Below are 25363 nucleotides of genomic sequence, written 5' to 3' on the forward strand. Positions count from 1 at the left end.
GGGACAGGAAACGGACGACCGGAAGTGAATTTAGAACATTTTTAATTAAAATCCTCTAGATCTTTTTATTTTCTGTCATTCCTGAAAATTTTATAAAAATCCATCAAGACATCTCTGAGAAATTCACGAGAGAAAAAGGGGAAAATAATAATAATAATTATAATAATAACTAGACTCTTGTTGCAAAAGCAACAAAAAGGTCTTCCGTTTTGATATAGAAGTATCAATTTAACTGTAAGACATTGCTTCTCTCACATAAATAAAAAATGGATACGAAAATTATTGTGAATGATAAAAATATCAAAATTGAGTGTACTTCCTGTGACGACCGGAAGTTACGCCGGATAAAACAAAATAGTGTTAACACATGTACATACATAGGTCTATCATCCCACAAAGTTTGGTAGTTCAAGTCGTTACTGTTTTTGAGATCTCGTCGAAATCAGGTTTTTGGTCCCTGGACAGGAAACGGGCAAACGGAAGTGTTCAATGTAAATTGTATTCAATATTTCTTGTATACTTGCCTTTTGTACATTATTTTTCATTTATCTAACTAATATATATCAAAGGAAAACAGTTAAACTGATAGACAGCTCTTTTTTTTTAACTCTTCCGGTATGGACCGGAAGTGACGGAAGACAAAATGAAACCGGTTAAACACATCTTCAATCAAATGTCTATCATCTATGAAAGTTTCGTGTCTTGATCGCTTATAGTTTCTGATATCTCGCGGGTACAAAATGTGTTTTTAAAAAGCTACCTGAGATAATTGAGATATCTCACCGGAAGTAGAAATTTTTTGTTGATATTACATCGCAGAAATTTCCTATGAATAGATTTATTCTTATATATTTATTCTATTGACAAAAAAATTGATGCGTAAAAAAAATATTTTTTAAGTGCTTCCGGTGACGACCGGAAGTTTTGACGAACAAAACAAAAGTGTTTAAACACATCTGCAGCTATAGGTCTATCATCCCACAAAGTTTGAATGTTTAAGTCTTTACCGTTTCTTAGATCTCGAGGTGACAAGCTTTTTGTCGCGGGACAGGAAACGGACGACCGGAAGTGAATTTAGAACATTTTAAATTAAAATCCTCTAGATCTTTTTAATTTCTGTCATTCCTGAAAATTTTATAAAAATCCATCAAGACATCTCTGAGAAATTCACGAGAGAAAAAGGGGAAAAAAATAATAATAATAATAATAATAACTAGACTCTTGTTGCAAAAGCAACAAAAAGGTCTTCCGTTTTGATATAGAAGTATCAATTTAACTGTAAGACATTGCTTCTCTAACATAAATAAAAAATGGATACGAAAATTATTGTGAATGATAAAAATACCAAAATTGGGTGTACTTCCTGTGACGACCGGAAGTTACGCCGGATAAAACAAAATAGTGTTAACACATGTACATACATAGGTCTATCATCCCACAAAGTTTGGTTGTTCAAGTCGTTACTGTTTTTGAGATCTCGTCGAAATCAGGTTTTTGGTCTCTGGACAGGAAACGGGCAAACGGAAGTGTTAAATTTAAATTGTATTCAATATTTCTTGTATACTTGCCTTTTATACATTATTTTTCATTTATCTAACTAAAATATATCAAAGGAAAACAGTTAAACTGATAGCCAGCTCTTTTTTTAACTCTTCCGGTATGGACCGGAAGTGACGGAAGACAAAATGAAACCGGTTAAACACATCTTCAATCAAATGTCTATCAAAGTTTCGTGTCTTGATCGCTTATAGTTTCTGATATCTCGCGGGTACAAAATGTGTTTTAAAAAAGCTACCTGAGATAATTGAGATATCTCACCAGAAGTAGAAATTTTTTGTTGATATTACATCGCAGAGATTTCCTATGATTAGATTTATTCTTATATATTTATTCTATTGACAAAAAATTGATGGGTAAAAAAAATATTTTTTAAGTGCTTCCGGTGACGACCGGAAGTTATGACGAACAAAACAAAAGTGTTTAAACACATCTACAGCTATAGGTCTATCATCCCACAAAGTTTGAATGTTTAAGTCTTTACCGTTTCTTAGATCTCGAGGTGACAAGCTTTTTGTCGCGGGACAGGAAACGGACGACCGGAAGTGAATTTAGAATATTTTTAATTAAAATCCTCTAGATCTTTTTATTTTCTGTCATTCCTGAAAATTTTATAAAAATCCATCAAGACATCTCTGAGAAATTCACGAGAGAAAAAGGGGAAAAAAATAATAATAATAATAATAATAAAAAGAAACATTACAATCACTATAAGGTCTTCCGTTGGAAACGGAAGACCTTAAAAAGAAACATTACAATCACTATAAGGTCTTCCGTTGGAAACGGAAGACCTTAATAAAAAAACATTACAATCACTAGAAGGTCTTCCGTTGTAACGGAAGACCTTAATAAAAAAACATTACAATCACTAGAAGGTCTTCCGTTTTAACGGAAGACCTTAATGAAAAACAAACAGTTAAAAAAATTATGTAGTTATTGCATATAGTCAGACCATCAAATTTAAAAGTGGGAAATTACACACCAACAAACAGACAAACAGGAACCGCTCTCTCTCTCTCTCTCTCTCTCTCTCTCTCTCTCTCTCTCTCTCTCTCTCTCTCTCTCTCTCTCTCTCTCTCTCTCTCTCGGGGTAGGGGGTTGCGCTGTATGTATCATATAACCATTTAAATTATTACCTTTGGCATACTTATTGTAGAGCAATACTCTCTCAAAAATTCTTTGACGTTCGTTGATACCTAAATAAATAAGTTGACAATGATGCAAGGTATGTGTAATTCTTGCTGCACTCGCCAGAACGGTAGCACCATAAAACATATTATTGTTTTTGGGTTTTATAAAATATTATATTTTTCGATATATTTCAGAAGACCACAAGGAAGACAAGTATGTTATTAACCCATAGATATCAAATTGAAGGATACTATTTGAATAAAATGTACACCTACCAAGTGGTTTTTATTCCTATCCCTATATTTTTTGGCATCAAAGTTAATGTAATCCTTAAAAAATACATTATCATGCAGGAAAATCTTGAACAAATAGTAAAAAATACCATCTGAACAGATAGATATAAAAAAAAAAACAAAGAATCATATTTGCCAAATTTGTATGTTTTTTACTTTTTTAAATTCACAGTTTCTTGGTATGATAAAACAAAACATTGTATAAGTTATACAATAATTAATATTTAGATGAATGCAGCAAAATACTATTACAAAGAGAAACATCGAGAAAATATAAATAAATTTTAAGACAAATAGAAATTAACAATAAATTTAATCTAGTAGTGATTTTATCTACATTTGTGTTACATAAATGTCCCCACTTTTTAGCTCACCTGAGCTGAAAGCTCAAGTGAGGTTTTCTGATCACATTTTGTCTGTCTGTAAACTTTTCACATTTTCAACATCTTCTCCAGAACCTTTGGGCCAATTTCAACCAAACTTTGCACAAAGCACCTTTAGGCAAAGGGAATTCAAAGTTGTGAAAATTGAGGACCATGCCCTTTTCCAAGGGGAGATACATGTAATAGGGAATTTTTGAAAATTTTTGAGAAATTTTTTACTCGGACATTTACCGGTCCAGGGCTCACGATGGGATTTTGCCTATGACAACAGCAGTATTGCAACAAGTCGAGAAACATTCTCACTAATCTTTTAAAATCTTATATCAAACGCATGCTGTTTACATCCTTAAATTCCGATAAAATTCCCTAAATACTCTCAAAACTGAACTTTTATTCTGCAGCCACATCAACTTCTTACCAGACCGGCCATTTTGATAGCTCATGTTAAAATCAATTTCATTGGTTAATATCCCTGATGGTCCAATCAGAATCAGTCTTTCTCGAAGTTTAAATTCTCAAATTTTAAAATGACTGGCCCTCTCAGAAGTCAATGTGGTTGCAGAATAAAAGTTCAGTTTTGAGAGTATTTAAGGAATTTTATCGGAGTGTTTGTATGTAAGTAGCGTGCGTTTGATGTAAGATTTTAAAAGATTAGTGCGAATGTTTCTCGACTTGTTGCAATACTGCTGTTGTCATAGGCAAAATCCCATCGTGAGCCCTGGACTGGTGAATGTCCGAGTAAAAATAAACTGTTGACTTCGAGACGTATATCTCCGCTATTTTAAGACCCATCAACTTGAAATTCGGCATGACTGTATCTCAAACTTTACTTTTCTAAAAAATACATGCATATTGCGAGTGTTTTAAAAATTAATTGATTAATTAGGCTTTTGAAGCGAGCTGGTAGTTTTTTTTTATCTGGGTCAGAGTTCGACCCCTTTCATTATTTATGGTGACATTGAAATTAATGTTAAAACGGGCTTGGCCCCTGTGATTCAGATGTTTCCCCTGGTTCCCAAACGCTGAATTTCCTTGGTAACGTTAGATTTTTAAAGCGCGAAGCATAGCTCAGCGCTTTATTGTCGTTAGACTTCTACTTCCGGTGCATCGAATAACTGCTCCCTATGAGCAGAAGTATACATCATTTAAACTGGTTAGGGAACCAGTTTCAGAGGTTTATTCACATAACTGCATAGGCTATTGTGATGTACGGGTTATTGTGAATTTAATGTACGGGGCTGCCATGCATTGATGAGGAAATATAGTGCGTATACAGAAGCTGAAATGTTATATACATATATCTGTTATATACATACAGAAGCCGGGTTAGCGCTTTTCAGTACTATCAGTACTTTGATTTTCTTTACTTTGATATGTGTATAAAATAAAAGATTTTTTTAATCAGCTGACTTGTTTTATCAATCAGGAAACGTACTAGTAAACATGTGTTAATAAGCTGAATTTTAGTAGTCTTTTTAATGATTGTTTAAGTATATTTTGTCGTTTTGCATGTACCATTTATAAGATATTAGAACCCAATAAATATTATATCTATGGAATAAACAATTTTCGATAAGTTTAAGGAATAACTTCGTACAATTAATTTAGTGATACGACACATTAAGCTAAGAATAGTAAAACAGTCTATAACATTATTGGGGTTACGTGATAAGAAGAAAAGACCAGTAGCTCTAGATGTTTTTCCTTCCTTACTTGTGGTATATTCATTTTCATATTTAAATATTTCTTTTTTCATCGTTTAACCCAAATATTGATACTACCAGTTAAGTAAGAAGTAATACAAGTAATCATTTATACATATTTTCTCGTTCTAAATATAGAACATTTATAATCATTAATTATCTGTTTAGCACATCACAAAATTCTGAACAAACAGAATATTCATAATTAGTGTAATGAAACTGGTTCTGAATACATGACAAGAAAGGTTCTAAGGAATTTAAGCATGCAATTAATAGATTTTAATTTTTTTTAGAACAAAAGACCTTTTAATTCAGCAAATATTCATGGAATATATTAAACAAACAAAAACGCCGAAATGATAATGAATTTTAGACGATCAATTATTTGTGGATGAGGAGAAATTCGTTGGAAAACAAGCGTAATTGGGAAAACAACTAAAACTGTCCCAAAATTTGCAACTGCTGTCACATGCGTGTTAGAATAGTATTTAAAAACGTGAAAACAAATCTGAATATTGTTTAACGTCTGACAGGTGTAAACAAAATGTCGACATCCAGGATGTTGTTGATACTGCTACAATGTTCAATTATATTTCTGGTTATTTGTGTTCTTCAATCGGGTAAGAAATGGCAATAAACGCCTTTTATTGCAATTTTATTTTATTTATTTTAATATTAAGAAATATCTAACAGCTTAAGCTTTTTATATATCAGTTTTGTCTATAGAAATTTAATGTGGATACAATGTGTAGAAATGTTTCAATACTTTCTTAGATGGTATACTGATTTTCGACGAAATCTGTGGGTGTAAATGTCACAGACCAGACTGTGTTTGCTTCCCCCTGGATCACTGGATATGTCGGCCGTCACCTGAGCTTCCAGCATGAACGTTGTCAAAAGTGATCAATCATCTTTACTCCAATTCACCGTTAAAAGTCAACCACTTTATTTTAAATTTCTGAAAATTCGCAATTAATGGTTGGAATTCTGCAGATAAAATAATGTTATTTGTACATGTATAATACATTTGAAAATTTTAATTGTTTGTTTTTTCTCAACGAAAATACAGGAAGTTGTTCATGTGATTTGTCAATGTTTGAGTCAGTCAAACAGAATTTTTGAACCAACGATTTCTGATTGTGGTAAACAAGTAAAAAAACTAATCACATGATTTTTAATATTAAGGATTTTACACAACGGCTTAAATACAAAAACAACTCTCGACGATAACATTGTAGTTTAAGCTATTTTGTTGTTGCCCCCCCCCCCCCCCAACCAAAAAAAAAAATCAATTTCTTTATTTTTTGTGGCCAATCTTGGTATGAAAACATTGTATCCAAATGGAAATTTTGAGTACTTTTTAGATTGCAAATTAGGCTCTGGAACGACGGTCTATACAGTGTATTATACGATCATATTATAAAGGAAGCAAACGCCTTTCTTATGAAAATTACATCTATGAAAATTACATCAAGCGCATTTAAGTGGCTACATATTTCACACATGGTATAGCCTATTGTTTGTAATATCATTTTAAAACGACTTATTATATACGTACCTCTTAGAATTTGTTGTTTGTCATTATTTCATTATTACGACTAACTATCTCGTTTGTATGACCAATTTTCAAGTATGTACATCGTCGCATAATACTTCAATAGCTAGAGTGTAGGTTATACCACATCGTACATACTAATCTCATTTGTCAGACATATCAACTCGTACATAAGACACGACTTTGTAGAGCTCAACGACTTACATGTACAACCGGGTATTTTATACCGACATTAATATATTTACTTCGTACGCATGGCATATTATCTAGTGAGTATGAAAAATTAATTTGTACTTACTTAACTATTTATCGTATCACACTTCTCGTCTTGTACGTAAGGCTTATACATTTGTAACCTAGTTTTATTAACAAATTTTTTTGTTCGCACGCATTTCATAGTAAATACTTATTGTTTGTCCGACTTAACAACTCGTAGGTAAGACTGAAAACTCGATGGTAAAACATATTTTTTGAAGGGTCCTTTTAAAAGAATAGATATAATTTATTAACCAAAGTGGAGTTTTTGTGCTTATTTATTCAAAATTATGTATCTACCGGTATTTTAAATCATCTCTCTTCAAGCGTTTGACAATGTAAGAATTGTATGTTATTCTTGGCATCAGTTGTTTTTTTCTTTTATTACATCTTCATTTTGAAGTGTTTCTATTATATAAATGCTGCCAAAATGTGCGTCGACATTCCATATTTTCTTTTTAACAAAAATATTTTTAATGTGTGTCTCAAGTATTTTTCTACATGAATGATTTAAGTACTACATTAATTTTACACAATTAAATTGACTTTGACGTTTGAAATTTGAAAAGAAAACCAATGAAAAAATATCAAAGCAACAAATGATACATGAATATATATTTAGAAATAACTGCATCCAACATTAACCTCCAGATATTTATAAGTTCCTGGACACGGGTCTCCAAACACATTATTGATGGCCTCGAGTTGGCAGCTGGGGTACCCCTCACAGCTGTTTCTGACCACGGACAGGGCATTAGAAGACACACAGTTCACGTTGTTTGATCCGGGACCTGGACAGATTGCGGAACTCAGTCGTCCGAAGTTGGCAGAGAAAATTACTAGATACGTTCCCCTTGGACAGTAAAGATACAAGGAACCACCCTCACAGACGTGGAATCGGTTTCCTAGGCAACATGAAAAACAATTTTAAATTTATATCCGATGCAAAAAGGAATTAATTTCACCAATGTGTGATTTACTGATTAAAATCTTTTATAAAAACCTATAAGCTCAAACATAGTGAATATTGATTTTGATAACTTTCTGACATTTCTATTTCGATAAATGAATGTTCAAAAAATAAAAGGTTTCATTAAGAACTATTGAAAATATCATTTTAATGATATAATATACTTTGAAAACTAATCACCATAAATCAACTATAGTCTGTCCCAATTTATTGCTTTCATTAATTTTTGATGATATTTTTAATAAAAATACACATACCTGTGAAAGAAATACAATTGAAATCGATAAAGGGGAATATATCCAAGATATTGAACAATTATCCCTTTTCACTCATAAAATTTCACAGGAACGAAAACAATTTTCTTACGGAGATTTGTAGTGGAAAATGTTTACATCTTTTTTCCATTCGGAATACACTCGGAATACATCGCGCAATTTTTTAACGTTATCATCTGGGCTTATTAATGGCTGATGCAATGCAAAATCTCCGGAGACTTTCAATTTTGGATGTGTATTGAAACCTAAAGCGGTAGAGGGGGCGTTTCAAAACAGATAATCTGGATATTTTTCATATAAGTGGATGAACGTAGTTTGGGCACAAAGGTATTTACTATTATTGAAATATCAAGCAAAAAGTGGTGGAAGCAAAAACTCGGGACAGAGTATAGAAATGAATTTTATGCAGAGAATCTCACCTGGGGGAGATTGAAATTCACATTCATAATCGACCTCCAAATATTTATATGTTCTTGGACAAGGGTCTCCGAACAGAGCATCGGAAGCCGAGATGCTACACTGGTTCTGGCCTTGACATGTGTTCCGTACAGTCTGTATGGACGACCCGCTATAACAGTTGGTGTTCTGTTGTCCTCCGGCCGGACAGACGTACAGGTTACTCCTGCCGTAGTTAGCGTACGTCACGTTGATCGATTGTCCCTGGGGACAAGTGAGGTACAAGGTGCTCCCCTCACAAGCACGCTCCGTAATAGCTGTCAGTTTTAACATAAAAAAGATACTCAATTGTTAAAAAATTTATGAGACTTTCAACGTTGATATTAAGATATTAAATGGTAAGGATGATTTTGTGCAATTTGTTGTGCGCCTGCAATATAATTGTCATAAGTCTTGCGCTTGAAATCGTACAACACAAAGATTTGAGTGACCTTAATTATAAGGAAGACTTCAAAGAAAATGTATTCAGGATCGTTTGCGACAAACAAATTATGCGTTTACTACGCAGCAATTTTAAATGTTTTCATACCTCGATAAAACTTATTTTAACCGCACAAATCTTTCATGGACTTTGATAATTCATGCCAAGAAAAGAGAAAGCAAAATATGTTTTTTTCCTTTCTACATACAGAAGTTAGTAACAATTTTGGTGGCCATTAAATAGGTGAGATTCATTTTTAAAACATTAACCTGTTCCGTTGCGTTAATTTTGTAATACGTGTATAATTTATTATAAAATAATTTCTTAAGTAGTTATATAGTTTAAAAAAAACATTTTAAAGTTACGCTGTCTTTTTTAAGTTCCCATAAAATTTTGCTAGGAAACAATGTTATAAGGAGCAAATAATGATGTAAATATATATAAAAAAAATGTTTTGTTTCATTACATTAATTAATTTTTTATCGCAGATTCCACATTATTCATTTTCTCGGAAATTAAGGTATACTAATCAAGTTAAGTATTAAAATTGCCTATACAAAGTACTGAATTTCATTTTAGTTTATATTTAATCGATTTTTATTTAAGTAACTTCAGAAACAGCAATATAAGAAAAAGTTCTCTAATGTAGAGTGTAAAAAAGAGTTGGCTCAATCTTCATTAGTTTTTCAATATGCTGTATTTTAAATTCTAAACTGAAATTTGTTTATTTTAACTGTTTCACTGGTTAGATCATTTTTACTACATACCATATGTCGATCCAAAAAGGAGAACAAACCCAAGAAGTTTAGGTAACATTTTCCTCTCAGACTGCTTATGAAAACTGCACCGGCTAACTACTTTCATCAAATTTATATTGCCATAATGTTCAACATTTGACCCTGTTATTTGATGTTTAACAATCGAACAGTAGACATTGCATATCATAACTTGTAAACATGACAACAACGCAGTTGTCTTTGGTTTCCATTCAAAGGTTCTTAAGGACGATCCGTGTTTCAGCGTACTTTACACAAGGTAAAATCGATGTAGTTCTTTCGACAATAAAATCAGACTGATCAGTGATCGTTAAAAGAGAAAGGTACGGGGATAGGGATAGACAAAATGAGGGAGAGAGTACTAGTATTTGTTGTAGAGATGCAATTAATTTTTTATCAAATTCAAATTGTTTCACTGAAAATTTCATATTTTTCTACTGGTAATTGAAATCATGTTTCCATTACAAAGTAGATCATTTATTTGAAACAAAGTACACTCAATGATAAGGTCATATAAAAAAACGCTAGTTTTGGACTTTTTTGTCGAACTGAAAATTTCAATTGACAAATTTATAATCACATTAAATTTCAAGCCTCTATCTTAAAGCATTTTTAGAGAAGCCGCATTTTACTACTGGTAATTGAAAACATGTTTCCATTACGCAATAACATATCAGTTTTTTGAGCAATCAGTTTTGTCTTGCATTTGAGAATGTTTTGAGCATTGTGAGTTACACTAAATAATAAGGTAATAAAAAACGATAGTTTTGGACTTACATGTATAAGTACATTAACACAGTCGCTTTCTCATGCCCCCCCCCCCCCCCCCCGCCCAACTAAAATCAAATTTACTAAAACCACCCTTACGGATAAAGGAATCAAATCTTTTAGGCCAACGAGTTTCAATAAAGGAATATTACAACTACTGTAGAATTAGTAGCTACAAAAATTGGAACCGCTTCTACGTGTGTGTTTGGGTTTTTTTCAATCAACGTCAATTTTGCCCATTTTCTACGGAAGACTAGTTGAATCAAATAAGTCAGGTATAAACAATTACAAAACGTACATTACATATTAAAGAAGTTTTGTCGTTTTATAACGCATTTTTTCATTTTACTACTTACACCCATTCGTCATAAAACAAGCATATATATTTTTGTTGGTAAAATCAAATTATGCGAGAAATACCCAATAACTAATCTTTTTTGCACATAAGGGCTTCCGTATACTTAAATCTATCCGGCAACTGTCCCTTTCTGTGTTTTATGACACATATTCAAACAAAAACTTCAAGTTATATATCATTCGAATAGAATGATAACACAGTCTGGTTTTACTGCCGTGTGGAGATTATAACCATGAGGAATTTCGCTTTCACAGTTTTTCTTACTTTTTCCTTAGTATTCTGTTCACGTAAGTAACCTTAAAATACAGTGTAAAGAAAGTCGGTTTTTTTAGTGTATAGTAAAACAGCTAGAATTTAAAAAAAAAATATGATACATGTAGTAAAAACTGTTAAAGAAGCCATTGAACAAAATATGATAAGATACTTTTTATGATGAAAATATAATTCTGATGCATCTCTCTCTCTCTCTTTCTCTCTCTCTCTCTGAGACAGATTTCGGTTAAAAAAAAATGCAATGACACCTTTACCATTCCAATTTCAAAGGGAGTTATCAATATTTATGGCATTTCTGCCTTAAGGGTTTTTTTCTTTCAATTTTATGAAAGTTATTGTGAAAGTCAACAAGTAGTGAAATTTATAAAATGTCAACCATCAGACTTTGTCCAGGGATATTTCCGTCTAATAAGGTTCAAGTTTTATGCAACCTCTGTATTTTTACTGGATTGGTTTTTGTTTCCTCATAACATTTTTTCCCCTCCGTTTTCATAGGTAATGTTAACAGATACCATTACGTTACAGCGGCGGTATATATTTTGGGGGCTATAAACTGTATGGGTTTGTCCCACCAAACGTCCACCCTCGTGTTTACATAGATATCTCATTTATGACCTGCGATAATTCATGATGGCCCCACTATCCATTTTGTGAACATCCATTTATCTTTGATGTCTTCAATGAATAAATATAATTTAATGAAAAACTAGATAGGGAGCGGCCCCTGAAAATTCTATTACTGGTTGGATTCTAACCCTATCTTGTTTCCAAAGAGACCCTTGAATACCATATTGAAGATAGTTGTGTTCTTTAGAAAAACATTGAAATTGATCTAATCTTATTTTAAATTTAAGTTCCTAGACAACCTACGATGTACATGTTTATATAAATTATATGTAAAAGTAATTAAAAACACTCTTACAATTTTAAGTAGCTAGCAGATAAAAAATAATGCCCTGGCATATTATCGCAGTACAATGTCAATAAGCTCAGGAGGGAAAGGGGGGAGAGTAAGTAGTTATCCACCATTCTTACAAAGAACTACAGAGAATTACTTTCAGGTGTTTAATTATCAGGGTGTAATGTTTAAGGCATGAAAACATACAACAACGAGTCAAGAACTCAACTGATACCAACTGACCGCTCGTCCATACCCGATAACAGGCTGAAAAGTTTACTACAACAATATACACATAGAGTAACATTTTGTTTCTTTTCTGTCTTATTCGTTTAATTTTGGCCAACCAATTTTTTAAAAAAGTTCAGATGTTCAATCATAATACAAAAATACAAGGAACTACGATAAGAACTCCATGTTGTAAATGTGTATCCATGCCACTTTACGAGAGGTTTTGTACATGAACACTTTGAGTGACATACGAAGTAAACAGTTGTGTGTATGGTAACTTTCTATTCAGGAAGTTCTACCTTTGAGTCACTGTTATTTATTGATCTCAAATATAATGCTTGATTTCGAATTCATGATTTAACGAATTATCATTGTCTTGTTTATCATAGAAAAAATATTTGATTTATATCTTTATCATTTTTTATTAATTGAAATACTTTAAAAGGACCAAAACCGCGAAAAGTTGAAATACCTAGAGCTAATAAAATTTATGTTTTAGTATTTCAGCACAGGAAATGTTGACCCCTAGCGCATTGTAAAAATACATTTGACCAATTCTGCTGTCTAAGATATCAAAATAACAAACAGAATATTTCCAAATGTTAATTTTATAAAGAACTTGATAAATGGTTACATTTTACCATTTACAGATGCGTTGTATTGCTATCAGTGTGGGGATGGAAGACCAAACGGGCCATGTCAAGAGGACCTCGACATAATGATCAAAGACCATGCATTGCACCGGGACAACGGAACAAACCATACCAGTTCAGAATATACCTACAGGAAGCAGTGCCCGGAGTCAGAAGACACGTGTGTTATTGAGAGGGTGGAAATAAATGGTGGGTAAATTAAGAGCAGCATACATTTTACTATATGTTGTATTTTATGTTAAACCAACGAAACTTAAGAATTTTGCGGATGTACATGTATCATTCAAAAGAATAGTGAAAAAATCGATAACCATGCCTGGAAAACGATGAAAACATCAATATTTATTTACATACATGTAGTCTTATCACTTTGGGTAATCAGGGATCTATAAAATATCACCTTGTAAATTCCTTTCCTATGTTCATGCATAAAAACTGCTATTTCTTTAATTTGTTGGAAGAAACAAATTTAATACAGTCCTCGGTGTATATGGTTCGAGTTTACATTTTTCTTTCCACAGGCGTTGTTGTGGCGTACATCCGGGACTGTTCGGATGGTATCAATTTTTCCATCAATGCAAGTCGATTTCTGAACTTTCCACAGGATAAAAACATAACTACATGCAGTTACGTGCAGGGCAAATTCTTCACGTGCTTGTCCATGTGTAATACAGACTTGTGTAATGGACCACAAGCGGCCCCAAACACGTCATCCTCTCCTAAGACCGTCCCTTTCTGGACAATGGTTTTCCTTGTTGCCATGAGTCTTTATCAATGACAGCTCAATTTTTTTCATTATCATTGAAAAAATGTAATCTATTTTTTTCTTCTTTTATATTATTTTTTGTTCATTCACGACCTACTTATTTTTGAAAAATGTTAATGAATGAGCATTGAATTTAAACGTGAATGTAAACGATTCTAAAATTCATCACTATTAAAGAGTGGTGCAACATAATAACATAATTTACATGTATTGACTTGTATTTAAAAAGAATTTCCCAAATCCACCATTTTTTAACCTTTATTTTTCCTTCCCGACAAAAAAAATTGGAAATGCTCGTTTGCGAGTAATCAGTGGAGTGTAAATTATATACCGGACTACATTTTATATTCACCTACATACCATATAACTAGAAACCAAATTTTTCGCTGGTTTACACGTTTAATATAGTGTGAATAGGATTTGAAATTGGACATCATATAATATCCTTAAACTTTAGTTTTGACTTTTGAATATCATACTTGCTAATAAAATCTTACATGATAAAGTTAATGTTTTGTTATCCTTCAGAAGATCAATACGACTGTGCGGTATGTTACATGGCAGATTGTTATGCAATGTGTAAACAGCAGACAGGTGATGTTCAATAGCTTTAAACGACCACTGAAAGCGTATGACATTAAAAAAAAAAACAAGAGGCCCCTGGGCCTCATCGCTCATCTGAACAACAGTTCATTGTATCATTTTATTTAAGTTTTCAAAAATTTCCAAATATATATCAAAGTTTAAACGTTAAACCCCTCTTAAGGCCCCAGTATTGTCTATGATCACAATTTATAAAACACTGTGGTTTCATTAATATTCAAGGGCATCAATTTTCGTGGATAAACTGAAAATCACAATTTCAAGGATACGTAAATTCGTGGCCAATGACCCTATCAATACAAAATGTTAATAAAAATTGCACTTCAATGAACATTTAATTTCGTGGATCAACTAAACAATGAAATCCACGAAAATTGGTATTTAACAAATATTGATGAAACCACAGCAATTTAGAATCTATCATTTCTAAGAATCCTGCATAGTAATTCTATAATTGTAGTTCTTGGGAAAAAGACTTTTTTAAAAACATTTTCGCTTTATACATGTATTTCTACGTAAAACTGTGAACCCCTCTTGGGCCCCAATTATTAGTGCGGGTTTTACAATTTCAACAATTTAAAATCTACATTATTTGAGGATGATTACATAGTAATTCCAAAAATTATAGGATTAAATTGTAGTTCTTGAGAAGATTATAATACATTATCCCTTTATTTTCCTAGTACTGTATATTAAATTTTGAATCCCTCTTGGGGGTCAAGTAATAGTGCAGGGGTCATGATTTTTACAATTTAGAATCTACATTATTTGAAGATGTTTTCATCTCACAAATTGTAGCTTGCAGTTCTTTGAACATTTTCCCTATATATTTCCTGTTTCAAAGTTATCCCTCTTTGGACAAAAGTTTTAATTTTAACAAATATCTTATTATGCAAATACGTACATAATAAACAATTGAAATTAAGAAAATTATTAATGATAATGAATATTATATATGAAGCATATAATAAAAACAAGAGGATTAAGATATTAAGTGCATTATTGATATAATGAAGTAAAGTTTAGGATGATATTAGGCAAAATTAATAATAATAGGTATTAATTAAAATCTTTTTGTTGACTTAATATATTGTTAAACTGCTTGAAAAATTGAGCAGTTGGTTTTATAGTGAAGTTGTCTATCGCCGAAAAGTAAAACATGTAATACTTGCTCGTGATTGAGATTGTTTAGAATTATATAATTTTGAATACTGTTAATGAGCAATGTTCTGTGATTAAAGTATGCTAGACAAGTTAGGAAAAATAAAGAATGTCTTCACATGTGTGACCACAATTATTACAAGTTGAAGTGTCGCTTTACCATTGGTCAAAAAGGTGAGCTTGTAAGTTACTAGATTTATTTCTAAGTTGAGAGTGAGCAATATTTTCTTTGCGATTTCCATAATTGTAAACTTTTGCATTTTTTGCTAATTCTACAGATTGTTTATAAAGTGCATTTTTGAAAGATGAAAAGGACTCAATACATTGTGTTTCATATTCCATAGCGGAATAGTTGATGGCAAAAAGCTGTTACAATATGTAACCGTCCTAGACTGTGGTATAACAAAGTTAAAGTTACCAACGTTACTAAGATTATAACCATGCTGTGGTGGTTTGAAAGGTAGGATCAAATCTTGTTCTTATACAGGGGCTTTACCATAAACAATCTTGTAGAATTATAGAAGTCTTTGTCTTTACTTCTCTCATAAAATTGTTCCCACCCAACTCTGAAAACAAAGCATACCTAGATGAATTTTTGTCGAAGACAAGGGACAATAGTCGCAAGATTTCCCCTAAATTATTCTGGAAATGAGTTTAAGATATTTTACTAATTTTTATTTATCAATGTTGTTGTAAACAAGGACGGTAACCCAACTTGATTTAAATATTTCTAACCTGTTCAATATGTAAACGTCATGTACTTTTTTTTAATTTTCGCAGTTATCTTTCTTTCTTTGTCTCGGCTCATTTTATGATGAAGTGTTGGTAATAATTTGATAACTTGTTAGTTTCATTAAAATAAAGGTTATATATTGTGCATTCGTCACAATATGTTGACATTTGAGCACCGCTATCATTGTAAATGAAGAATAAATCTACCCCTTCCCTTTTCCTGAATAAATCTACCCCTAAAAAGGTTACTAATGACATCGTTGTTATAGTTTTACTAATGAAAATAAATATGCATTTAAATACAAAAAATGGTTTTAATAAAGTGCTACTTGAGAAAGTCGTCTTTTAATATCTTTTTATTTTATATCACAAAATCAATACGATCGTGCGCTGCACGGCAAATCAATATGCAGTGCGTTATCAGCGGTTGCTGTTCAGTTGGTTCAAAGGACGGCCGATAGCAGGTAAAATATAGCGATCACGTACCCATATCAATCAACACAACAAAGGAACTACATGTTATATTAAACTGTTTCCGGAATGTGTCCAACATGGTGAAATTCTGCGAAATGTCCGTGTTTTGCATTGCTATATTTCTTTCACTTCTAGGATATTCCGGTGAGTCAATGTATATTATATAAATAAAATATGTTTCTGCTCTTCTACATTTCATTCTTATAATCTTAAATTGAATACATAATAAATTGGTTATGTTAATATGTAGTTATTGTTTTGAACATGTTATATAATCCAGTATTTTATGTTTTCTAAAACTCTTTTACAGAATCAGTAATATGTTTCCAATGCGCCGACTCCAAATTTTTGGGAAATTGTCAATCAAATATGAAGAAATTCGAAAACTCTGTGCTGAACTTTCTTCATGAGAATGGTACAATTGGCGGAGATCACGATAGGGGCTATCTCAAAAACTGCACGTCTGAGTGGGGGGAATACTGCGTGATTGAACACTACACGGAGAGAAGTATGTACTCCTCAAACAGTCTCATTAATTATCTGAGTGTATAGTTACTGGTTACTTATGATGGTTTGATATAAAGACAATTACTAAATTTGTATGAATTTTCTATCGAGTAAAATCAAGATTTACTCCAGATGACTAGATGTAGTTAATTACTCATTGATAACAATAGTGATTGTAACGAAATATAAAATAAGTTTTGTAATAGTTTTTTCAGTATCATTCTTACACTTTAAATGCTCTTTATTCTTTTTGCAGTAACTGGTGAGTGACAGTCGGGAGAGATAAGCCATGTCAACTGATTCACACCTTTTGATTACAATAAGTAGGATTGTTGTCTTTGAAAAAAAAACACCCAAAGAAACCGACGAATTTATTTCTATATCTAAAATTGATTTGCAATATTGCATTCTGTTAAGGTAAAATTTGTTTTAAAAGATCTATGCATTCATCAAGACTTTCCAACTGTAATCTGCAATAATAAGTCCAATATAAACAAATTGACAATAAATACCTTTTTATATGTTATGTTTTGATAAATCACTTTACTTTTCTTGACAATAAGGTTTAAAATGGTTCTAAAATCTGCATTTATCAGCTTTATTTCAGTAAACCAATTGGAAATTTACACTCAAGTAAGTGCTTATTCAGTAGTTTAGATCTAATCAAATTTCTTATATCCTTAGGAGAGACACTGTCTTTTATTCGAGGATGTTCGAAAGGGAAGACTGATATATCGGTGAGTGGTTTCCATAATTTTTCTGCGGACAACCAGACAGCTTGCCAGTATTATCCCGACTCCCAGGACCATTTGTTGGCGTGTATCACGTGGTGTCAAGAGGACTTCTGTAACGGACCATTGAAATATATCAAAATGGTGAAAGAATATACTGGAACCAGTTCCTGTTCTTTACTTTATACACATAAACGTATCTACACATACCTTGTATTTCTGATATCAGGAATACTTTTACTATGAAAAGTTTATATTTTTTTTCACCGAGTAGCCAATATTTTCTCCATAAAATATATTTCATTGTTTGTTTACTAAAGTAGCTTCTAAGTCTTGATTTTGCTATTATGAAACTTTATTATTATGGACAACAAATCAGCTTACATAGACTTTAAATGTTTCTGTTTCTTGCAGTTCAACCTGTTGATTTGTTTTAAGTATGTGGTAGTTAAGACCCAGGAAGAGTTTAACAATAATAAAAGAGGGCCTTTTTAGTTATAGATCCCTTCTAATCTAGACTATATTTTGTTGTAAATAAGTGAAATAGCAAGCCATTTTGATTAAACATCATTCAAGAAATCCATCAGGTTCTGACCTGTTTAATTACATAACATTTTTGAAAAAGTTTTATCGTTATGTCAAATGTGAATAGTCGACTCGGGGCAAATACTCTAGTATGTCGCCCTCGAAGCCATGTAATATCTGTTTAATGTCGAATTGTGTTTACTAATCTTCTCGACTTTTCTGGGACGCTTGAATAAAAATTTTCGATTTAACATATCCCCTTACTGGAAACATAATCATAGAGACATTTGTGAGTATTCATCTTGAATGTGTTTATGTGATATTTGCATACGACTTCACTCTTTTTTTAATTAAATAACATTGAAATTTATACTCTTATGTAGTGGACACTTGATATTTGAACTTTTATAAGAGAAGCCTTTATTCGTTAAGATTCATAATGATCAAGGTGACATGTGTAGAAACCATTTTATAATCGACTTGTATTGATTGTTGTACTTTTTGTCGCATAACTACACATTTTTTATATTAAATTATGATGAATAGTTTCTGAATTAAATTATAATAGTCTTCTTTGACTACGGGTCTAATGAAATGTGAGTGATTTTTTTTTCATATTTAATTTTGCATAAAAATAAATTTTATAAAGTGTAAAAATTATAGGAATTGGGGAAGGTTTTAGCCTCTTTGTAACGTACTATAGTCTGTCCCAAGATATTTTTGCCGCATATTTTCTTAAATTATTCAATACTTATAAATACCTCTTGGTTCAGACGATGTTCATTCAATAGAATGAAAAAATCCCAAGATTTCCCCTTTGAAACGCCCCCTCTAGCTTGTCGGGTATCAGTACACGGCTAAAAATAAAAAGTCTACGAGGTTTTTCCATTGCCAAGGAGATGAAGACGCCCGGATGATAACGTTGAAAAATTGCGCGAGGGGTCCCGAGTATTTCCGAATGGAGAAAAGATGTCAACATTCCCCATTATAAATCTCCGTAGGAAATCTGTTTTCGTTCCTGTGAATTTTTACGAGGGAAAAATGATAATGTGTGAATGAAGTTATCTTGGGAATTTTCCCTTTCTTCGATTTTAATTGCACTTCAGTCACAGGTATGTGTATTTTTATTAAAAATCGTTCAAATATGCAGCATAAATATCTTGGGACAGACTATAGTAATATAGCTAGATTAATGTAGATTCTGTATTTTGATAAGAAATAAAATCAACTAATTCATTAAATATATTGTGCTGAATCAATGACATTTTTTCTTTCAACATATTGTAAAAATCATACAGAAAGCACAAAAAGAAACTTGCTAACATTTCGTGTTTTCTTTTGAACATAAACCACTGAATGTTACCAATATTTCAATGCAAGCAGTCTGGCAGGAGTATTCTTTACAAAGGTGTTTCTTTTGCATTCTTACTCAACCAGTCAAATGTTTTAATGACGTCACCATGAGCGTATTGCACGAGCTTCTTCCCATCGTCTGTTTGACAATAGGTGCAGTGGTGAGACATCCTTGGCCGCCTCTGCAAGAACAGGTCAGGATGTTCTAGCTCAAACGGACTGGGACTTTCGAGCTGAGATTTCGGACTGTCACACAAACTACAACAACTACAGTATGTTGGGGTTCTCGTCGGTTTCATGTTGGTAGAAGGTCGTACAGTGGACGGTCTCCTTGGTGATGAAATGCAGACTCCTGGCAGCAACAAATCAATCTCATCCAAACTTTGCTCAATTTCTTTCTTATCGTAAACTGGAAATTTTTCTGGATCTCGGGCAGACTGAACTTCCTGGATTGGATCCCTTCCGAATGTCCTTCGTCGTCTTTGGGCGTTGGCAGAATTATAGGAAAACAATGTATTGAACCCAGAACCCGATCTCTCTAGCGGCTTTGGAGTCACGGGGGATTCTCGAAACGTTCCACTAGACACTGATCGTTTGATGCTTGGTTTCTCCAAAGCCATCATCGACTGTGATTTTCTAAGAAGCACATTTCTTTTTGTTAATAAATCACTAGGGTCATAATTGTTGTTTCGTAAGTCATCTTCAAAATCATCGTTAAATGTGTCATACACGGGTAACATATCTCCTATGATATTGGAACCAATGTGGGCACTTGTCTTTTGTTTTGGCATTTTTCTTTCTAATATTTCGTTTTCGTTCAAAACATTTTCCCGTTTACTTTTTACTTTGATGAAAGCGTGTTGTCGACGCAAATTGGATTTCCGGTCTGAGTTTTTTCCTTCTAGAGTTCGACTGTATTCAGACATTGATTTTCTGTGATTGGAATCTAACGTGGCAAAGAATGACGCTGCAAAATTAAAAATACACACATGTGATTTAAATGTTAAAAAGAAAACCAATTCATACTGTAATACGTAACAGCTTATCAACATGTTGCGATTGCTGTCAATTTTTTTTCACTTAAAAACAACATTACCTGCTGGTTTTTCTGAAGGTAGAAAGAACGGCACTTGTGCGGATTCGTCATCCACGCCGGGAACTTTGGCCCCTTTGGGTACCGGTCGGGCTCTAGCATACCTATTCTGCATTTTAATCACCTTTTTAGACCTGGCTGCTGTGCTTGTATACGGAACACTATTCTTTGGTGGCTTCGTCAAATCCTTCACTCTCTGCCCAGTAGCCTTTTCAATCTGTATATTAGTGAAAAGCATTGTCACTATGATTATAGTCAACAAATCCCCGGTGCAAAAGTGTCCGCCATGACGTTAAAGTCAGTATAAGACATACCACGGTGTATGACTTTATAGAATTACCAACACAGATTAACCTCTTTAGGCAAAAATCACCATTACATATCCAGATCTAAATTATATAATCATCAACAAAAGATTGAATATTTAATCATATATATGTTACTTTTTTGTATTTCCTGTATTTGATTAGGTCTTGGTTTTAAAGAATTAAACTATGAGAAATCAATTTAAATAATGATACCTTATCAATAAGTTTTTGAAATGAAATTTACACTCGTACATTAAAGTTGATCAGAATTATCATTTATAACTTTTTTTTGTGTACGGTGAACTGTTTTGTTAAGGCGCAGGGTACGTCTAAATAACTTCCTGTATTGAAAGTTGTCTTGGTGACTGTAATCTGAATTTGGATTTTTACAACAGAGAGAAATTACATGGAGAATGGGCTGTATTTTCGGTTGGCATAAAAAAAACACCATGTTATACATGTTATATGCTAGTATCCCTTCCATGCAGGTCCTGCAAAAAGGACCAATTCCCGATTGAAATTTGACTGGTTTTTTTTCAAGATTTAATTGAATAAGTCGTAAATTAATTCAGGGTGTAAATACAAAATTTACAACATGACAACTGTTGTCATGTATATTTTGTATTTACACCCACCCAGTCAATTTAAAATTTACAACATTACAAAGAACTGTTATATATATATATTATTCATATTTCTTTTATTAAGTAACAAATTATAGTCGCTAACAAAACTAAAATTAGTCATGGACTCATTAAATTTAAAAGTGTTCATTCGTAACAGACACATAAAAAGGACAGATCATCGAACCTACGTAATTATTTCTTATCGTGTATCGTCCTTAACTTCATCTTTAACTATGTCCTTAATAACCCAAATAATAAATAGGAGTACATTTCCTTCAGCCAAATCAATTGTATTTCCTCCATTAACTTTTTTCTTTTAAGTTAACTTTCTTTATTTGTTTTCTTTTTCACCCTCTCTCCATCATGTTGCTGTTCTCCTTTTATTACATTGCCAATGATTCTAATGTCTGACATATATATTAGTCTTTGTAATTTTGATGTTGTACTTAAAATTAAGATTATTCAATGTATACATTACATATATACTATGCAAGAATGAGTTTGAAAAAAAATCAATTTAATTCACTTCTTTGAAAAATTTTTAAAAGTTGAAAAAAAGAAACCTTACAATGCGAGTTAACGGTTTTCTCTCTTCCTCCTCTTTGACCTGAGTTTCCTCTGTCCAGGCTTGTGATGCCGCCGTCGGTGGCGAGGCCATTTTCCGCTGTCACATGGCGAATTTCTGAGGTTTCACCTGTAATAATCACTTTTTACTCATACACAATGGTATATTCATCGGTTCCTTATTGTGCACATGTCGCTTGCGCGCTTTTACTTTTCAGCCACCATTTAAAGACAGGTTTGTATTTAGAATTGATTTCCGTGTAAAGTTAGAACACCAGATCGTGAAAGACATTTCATGAGTTATGGAAATATGTACTCAATGGTTTAAGTATAGGTTCAGCTGCACAGGTTTTATTAAGAAAAATAGACCTCATGATAAATAAATAAGGACTGCTATTAAGTGTAGTAATGAATTGACAATATAGATTGTTGGTAAGAGGTTCCCATAATATGAGAGATCGGGTGATGGCCAATACATGACAGAGACAATATCTAGCCGGTTATCAGCTACCCCCCGAAGACAGCATTTAACACTTGTAATGGCTCACAGAACCCTCTTTGTAGTGTATACGAAGACTAAATGCGTTGCTTGTAAATGATCTATGGTCTCTGATCGATAATTTTTTTTAACTCCCGTTAAGTTGATAATTATGATTTCTATTTATCTAGTAACAATAAAAAACTTTTATAACCTTATTGCTAATTTTCAAAGTGAAAATTAAATCAATTTCAAGGTACACCTGGCTCGGTACAGCTATATTATTTGATTAAAAAACTTACCTCACTACAGCTTGAATTTATTTATTTCCTCCATTTCAAAAAAGGCAGAGTTTTATGGAAAATGTTGAAATAAAATCCTCAAAACGCACAATTTTGTGCTGTTACTCTAGAGAGAAACTGCTTGCTGATTATTTAGAATAGTGATGTAATTTCCAATAGAACTAATGGTATCCTATAATCAAATAAATCGCTAATCCTTGGTCATTAAGTGCCGCTTTAACAACCGTACAGCACAACCCCTGGTACAAAGTAAGGCCCCTAATACGCCTTGGGTCATAATCAACAGCTTGGACGACTTAAGAAAGTGTATTGAAAAATGGAACAAATCGGATAAAAATCAGAAGATTAATCTCGTATTTTTAAATCTGATCTTCATTATGGCTACAATGTAAAGTTGTGTTACGGTTTTGGAATTAAATATTTGTACGTACATTGAAGAAAGTTTGGCGTCTATAACTGTCTTTCAGCACTCGGCGTTAGACAAACATTCTCAGGGCTTGATTTAATGGACTCCGTTTCACTTTCTGTTAACATTTCTTTCTAATGAAGAAACATGTTCAAAGTTTTGAGACGGTGAAATGCAGATTTCCCCCAGCATTCAGAATTAACACGTCTGATTTTTATAGCTCCAATACATTAATTGCATTGCCAAGTATGCCTTGTTACTAAGAGAACTCGGGGTAGTTTTTATTTGGATCAATGCAAGTTTAAAATGGTAAAAACAATCAAGTTTAGATCGGTTATCTGTTTATCTCCACCTAACAACTTTACAAATCGCGTAATCATTCTAGAATTGTACAATTTAATCTCAATGAATGCGTCATTGAAATCTAATGCAAGTGGAAGAAAGAGCGAGTCTCACAGATGAGAAAATGCCTACTTTCAATACTGTCGGAAAAAGAAAAGTTGCATAATGTTCTAATGAAGTTTAAAAAAAAAACGAAGAATAAAAAGACGTTAAAATGCAATTAATCATTTTCAGTAGACATGACCGTCAATTTACATTGAACATAATGAACCAATAGCTAAAGCTGGTGAAAGAAGTTTGATCATGGGGACTAAACTCTTTTCGAGTAGGTAAACAATACATTTAGAGGTTTTTTAACTTATCTTTTTTTCCGATTTAATTAAACTTCATAGTTGTCAAATGCTTTTAATCAAATGCATATTAAATAACCAAATTTGAAGCTTTCGTTTTGCCTTGATTTCGCCAATCTCTCTTTCTTTGCAAAGTTTTGAAAGATAGAAACAATTTAGGGAAATTAAATATAGTTAACCAATACTCATCTTTTAAAGCAAATGTTTGTTTAGACAAATAGACTCCGCAAATACTGTAAATGTATATATTAGCAGCAAATGTGCAAAACTTATCCCATAACAACTCAACTGCCTTATGAGGAAAATATTTCATTATATCAGGGAAGACGAGTGTATAACAGTTTTTGAAATTATAAAATGGTTGATAATACTCTGTGTTTATAAACTGATGAAGATACCTTTTCATAACATATTGAAGTAGTTTGTTAAATACTAAATCTTCATGAGAGGAAAACGGGGACTCATTTAACACTCATTGAACATTCGGGTTGTGAAAAATATTTTAAATATACACGATATTAACAGTGTAATAGACAAACTGAATCTCAAAAGAATTAAATCACGCATAGTATTCCAAAATGTGTACAACTGATTCAATGCAATACATTAAAAAAGCAATTACTCTTTTATCAAGTGCATGCAAAGACAAAGTATTATCATAATACTATAGTATTTGAGATAAGTATTATAGAGATACCTTTAGACAGTTAAGGAGGTTTTTATCGTTCAACAGTTAAATACAAATCTTAGATCTTCCTGTAAAAGTAAAGACATCAACACATTTGAAGATTGACTCTCATAAACATATAACGATAATTCTATATTTAAAAATATGAATTACATACATAACATCGCATTGAATATCCAAAGACTTCTTGTCAGCCCTTCAAATTCCTGATATTTGTTTCCAAAAACCTGTTAGACAGTTAACCATTTAGATGTTTGCGCTTCATTTTTCCCTTGTTTGCAAAGTCAACATGCCTCACTGGAGAAATAATGCTGTTGTTGCGATTTTAAAAAAACCGCTCTTAACTAAGAGTAAATAAATCTGTGAATTGACAGAGAATTCCATTGTCTATTTTCGAA

At 32.4% G+C, this 25363-nt stretch overlaps 4 protein-coding genes across 5 annotated transcripts; 2 read left to right on the top strand and 2 right to left on the bottom strand.

Annotated features, from left to right (window-relative positions):
• Positions 1-7477: 7477 nt before the first annotated feature.
• Positions 7478-9863, bottom strand: LOC128188497 (L-rhamnose-binding lectin CSL3-like). The gene is made up of 3 exons (XM_052859589.1): positions 9767-9863; positions 8542-8835; positions 7478-7782 (listed from the first exon to the last, which is right to left on the bottom strand). The coding sequence occupies exons 1-3, from the start codon at positions 9861-9863 to the stop codon at positions 7496-7498; spliced, it is 678 nt and encodes a 225-aa protein (XP_052715549.1). The 3' UTR covers positions 7478-7495.
• Positions 9864-11040: 1177 nt separating this feature from the next.
• Positions 11041-14228, top strand: LOC128188498 (uncharacterized). Its single transcript, XM_052859590.1, has 3 exons — positions 11041-11188; positions 12954-13145; positions 13478-14228. The coding sequence occupies exons 1-3, from the start codon at positions 11134-11136 to the stop codon at positions 13732-13734; spliced, it is 504 nt and encodes a 167-aa protein (XP_052715550.1). The 5' UTR covers positions 11041-11133; the 3' UTR covers positions 13735-14228.
• Positions 14229-16632: 2404 nt separating this feature from the next.
• LOC128188501 (uncharacterized) lies at positions 16633-18176 on the top strand. The gene is made up of 4 exons (XM_052859594.1): positions 16633-16836; positions 17003-17200; positions 17245-17250; positions 17884-18176. The coding sequence occupies exons 1-4, from the start codon at positions 16770-16772 to the stop codon at positions 18174-18176; spliced, it is 564 nt and encodes a 187-aa protein (XP_052715554.1). The 5' UTR covers positions 16633-16769.
• A 1508-nt stretch (positions 18177-19684) lies between these two features.
• Positions 19685-25228, bottom strand: LOC128188499 (uncharacterized). Of its 2 annotated transcripts, none has more exons than XM_052859592.1 (4): positions 25123-25228; positions 22404-22529; positions 20905-21118; positions 19685-20775 (listed from the first exon to the last, which is right to left on the bottom strand). In XM_052859592.1, the coding sequence occupies exons 2-4, from the start codon at positions 22491-22493 to the stop codon at positions 19856-19858; spliced, it is 1224 nt and encodes a 407-aa protein (XP_052715552.1). In that variant the 5' UTR covers positions 22494-22529; positions 25123-25228; the 3' UTR covers positions 19685-19855. The 2 variants fall into 2 exon arrangements, with proteins under 2 accessions (XP_052715552.1, XP_052715551.1); XM_052859591.1 differs by lacking the exon at positions 25123-25228 and adding an exon at positions 23180-23541.
• Between the last annotated feature and the right edge of the window lie 135 nt (positions 25229-25363).

Source organism: Crassostrea angulata, chromosome 6 (genome assembly GCF_025612915.1).
Source record: "Crassostrea angulata isolate pt1a10 chromosome 6, ASM2561291v2, whole genome shotgun sequence".
Taxonomy (NCBI): domain Eukaryota; kingdom Metazoa; phylum Mollusca; class Bivalvia; order Ostreida; family Ostreidae; genus Magallana; species Magallana angulata.

Bases quoted from the DNA above. Each gene is read 5' to 3' on its own strand.
- LOC128188498 (XM_052859590.1), top strand. From the start codon at position 11,134: ATGAGGAATTTCGCTTTCACAGTTTTTCTTACTTTTTCCTTAGTATTC. The intron at 11,189-12,953 runs GTAAGTAACCTT...TACCATTTACAG, and splicing joins TTCCTTAGTATTCTGTTCAC to ATGCGTTGTATTGCTATCAG. The intron at 13,146-13,477 runs GTGGGTAAATTA...TTCTTTCCACAG, and splicing joins TGAGAGGGTGGAAATAAATG to GCGTTGTTGTGGCGTACATC.
- LOC128188499 (XM_052859592.1), bottom strand. From the start codon at position 22,493: ATGGCCTCGCCACCGACGGCGGCATCACAAGCCTGGACAGAGGAAACT. The intron at 21,119-22,403 runs GTAAGGTTTCTT...ACTAATATACAG, and splicing joins GAAAACCGTTAACTCGCATT to ATTGAAAAGGCTACTGGGCA. The intron at 20,776-20,904 runs GTAATGTTGTTT...TTAATTTTGCAG, and splicing joins ACCTTCAGAAAAACCAGCAG to CGTCATTCTTTGCCACGTTA.
- LOC128188497 (XM_052859589.1), bottom strand. From the start codon at position 9,863: ATGAAAGTAGTTAGCCGGTGCAGTTTTCATAAGCAGTCTGAGAGGAAA. The intron at 8,836-9,766 runs GTATGTAGTAAA...TAAAACTGACAG, and splicing joins CCTTTTTGGATCGACATATG to CTATTACGGAGCGTGCTTGT. The intron at 7,783-8,541 runs GTGAGATTCTCT...CATGTTGCCTAG, and splicing joins TGAATTTCAATCTCCCCCAG to GAAACCGATTCCACGTCTGT.
- LOC128188501 (XM_052859594.1), top strand. From the start codon at position 16,770: ATGGTGAAATTCTGCGAAATGTCCGTGTTTTGCATTGCTATATTTCTT. The intron at 16,837-17,002 runs GTGAGTCAATGT...ACTCTTTTACAG, and splicing joins TTCACTTCTAGGATATTCCG to AATCAGTAATATGTTTCCAA.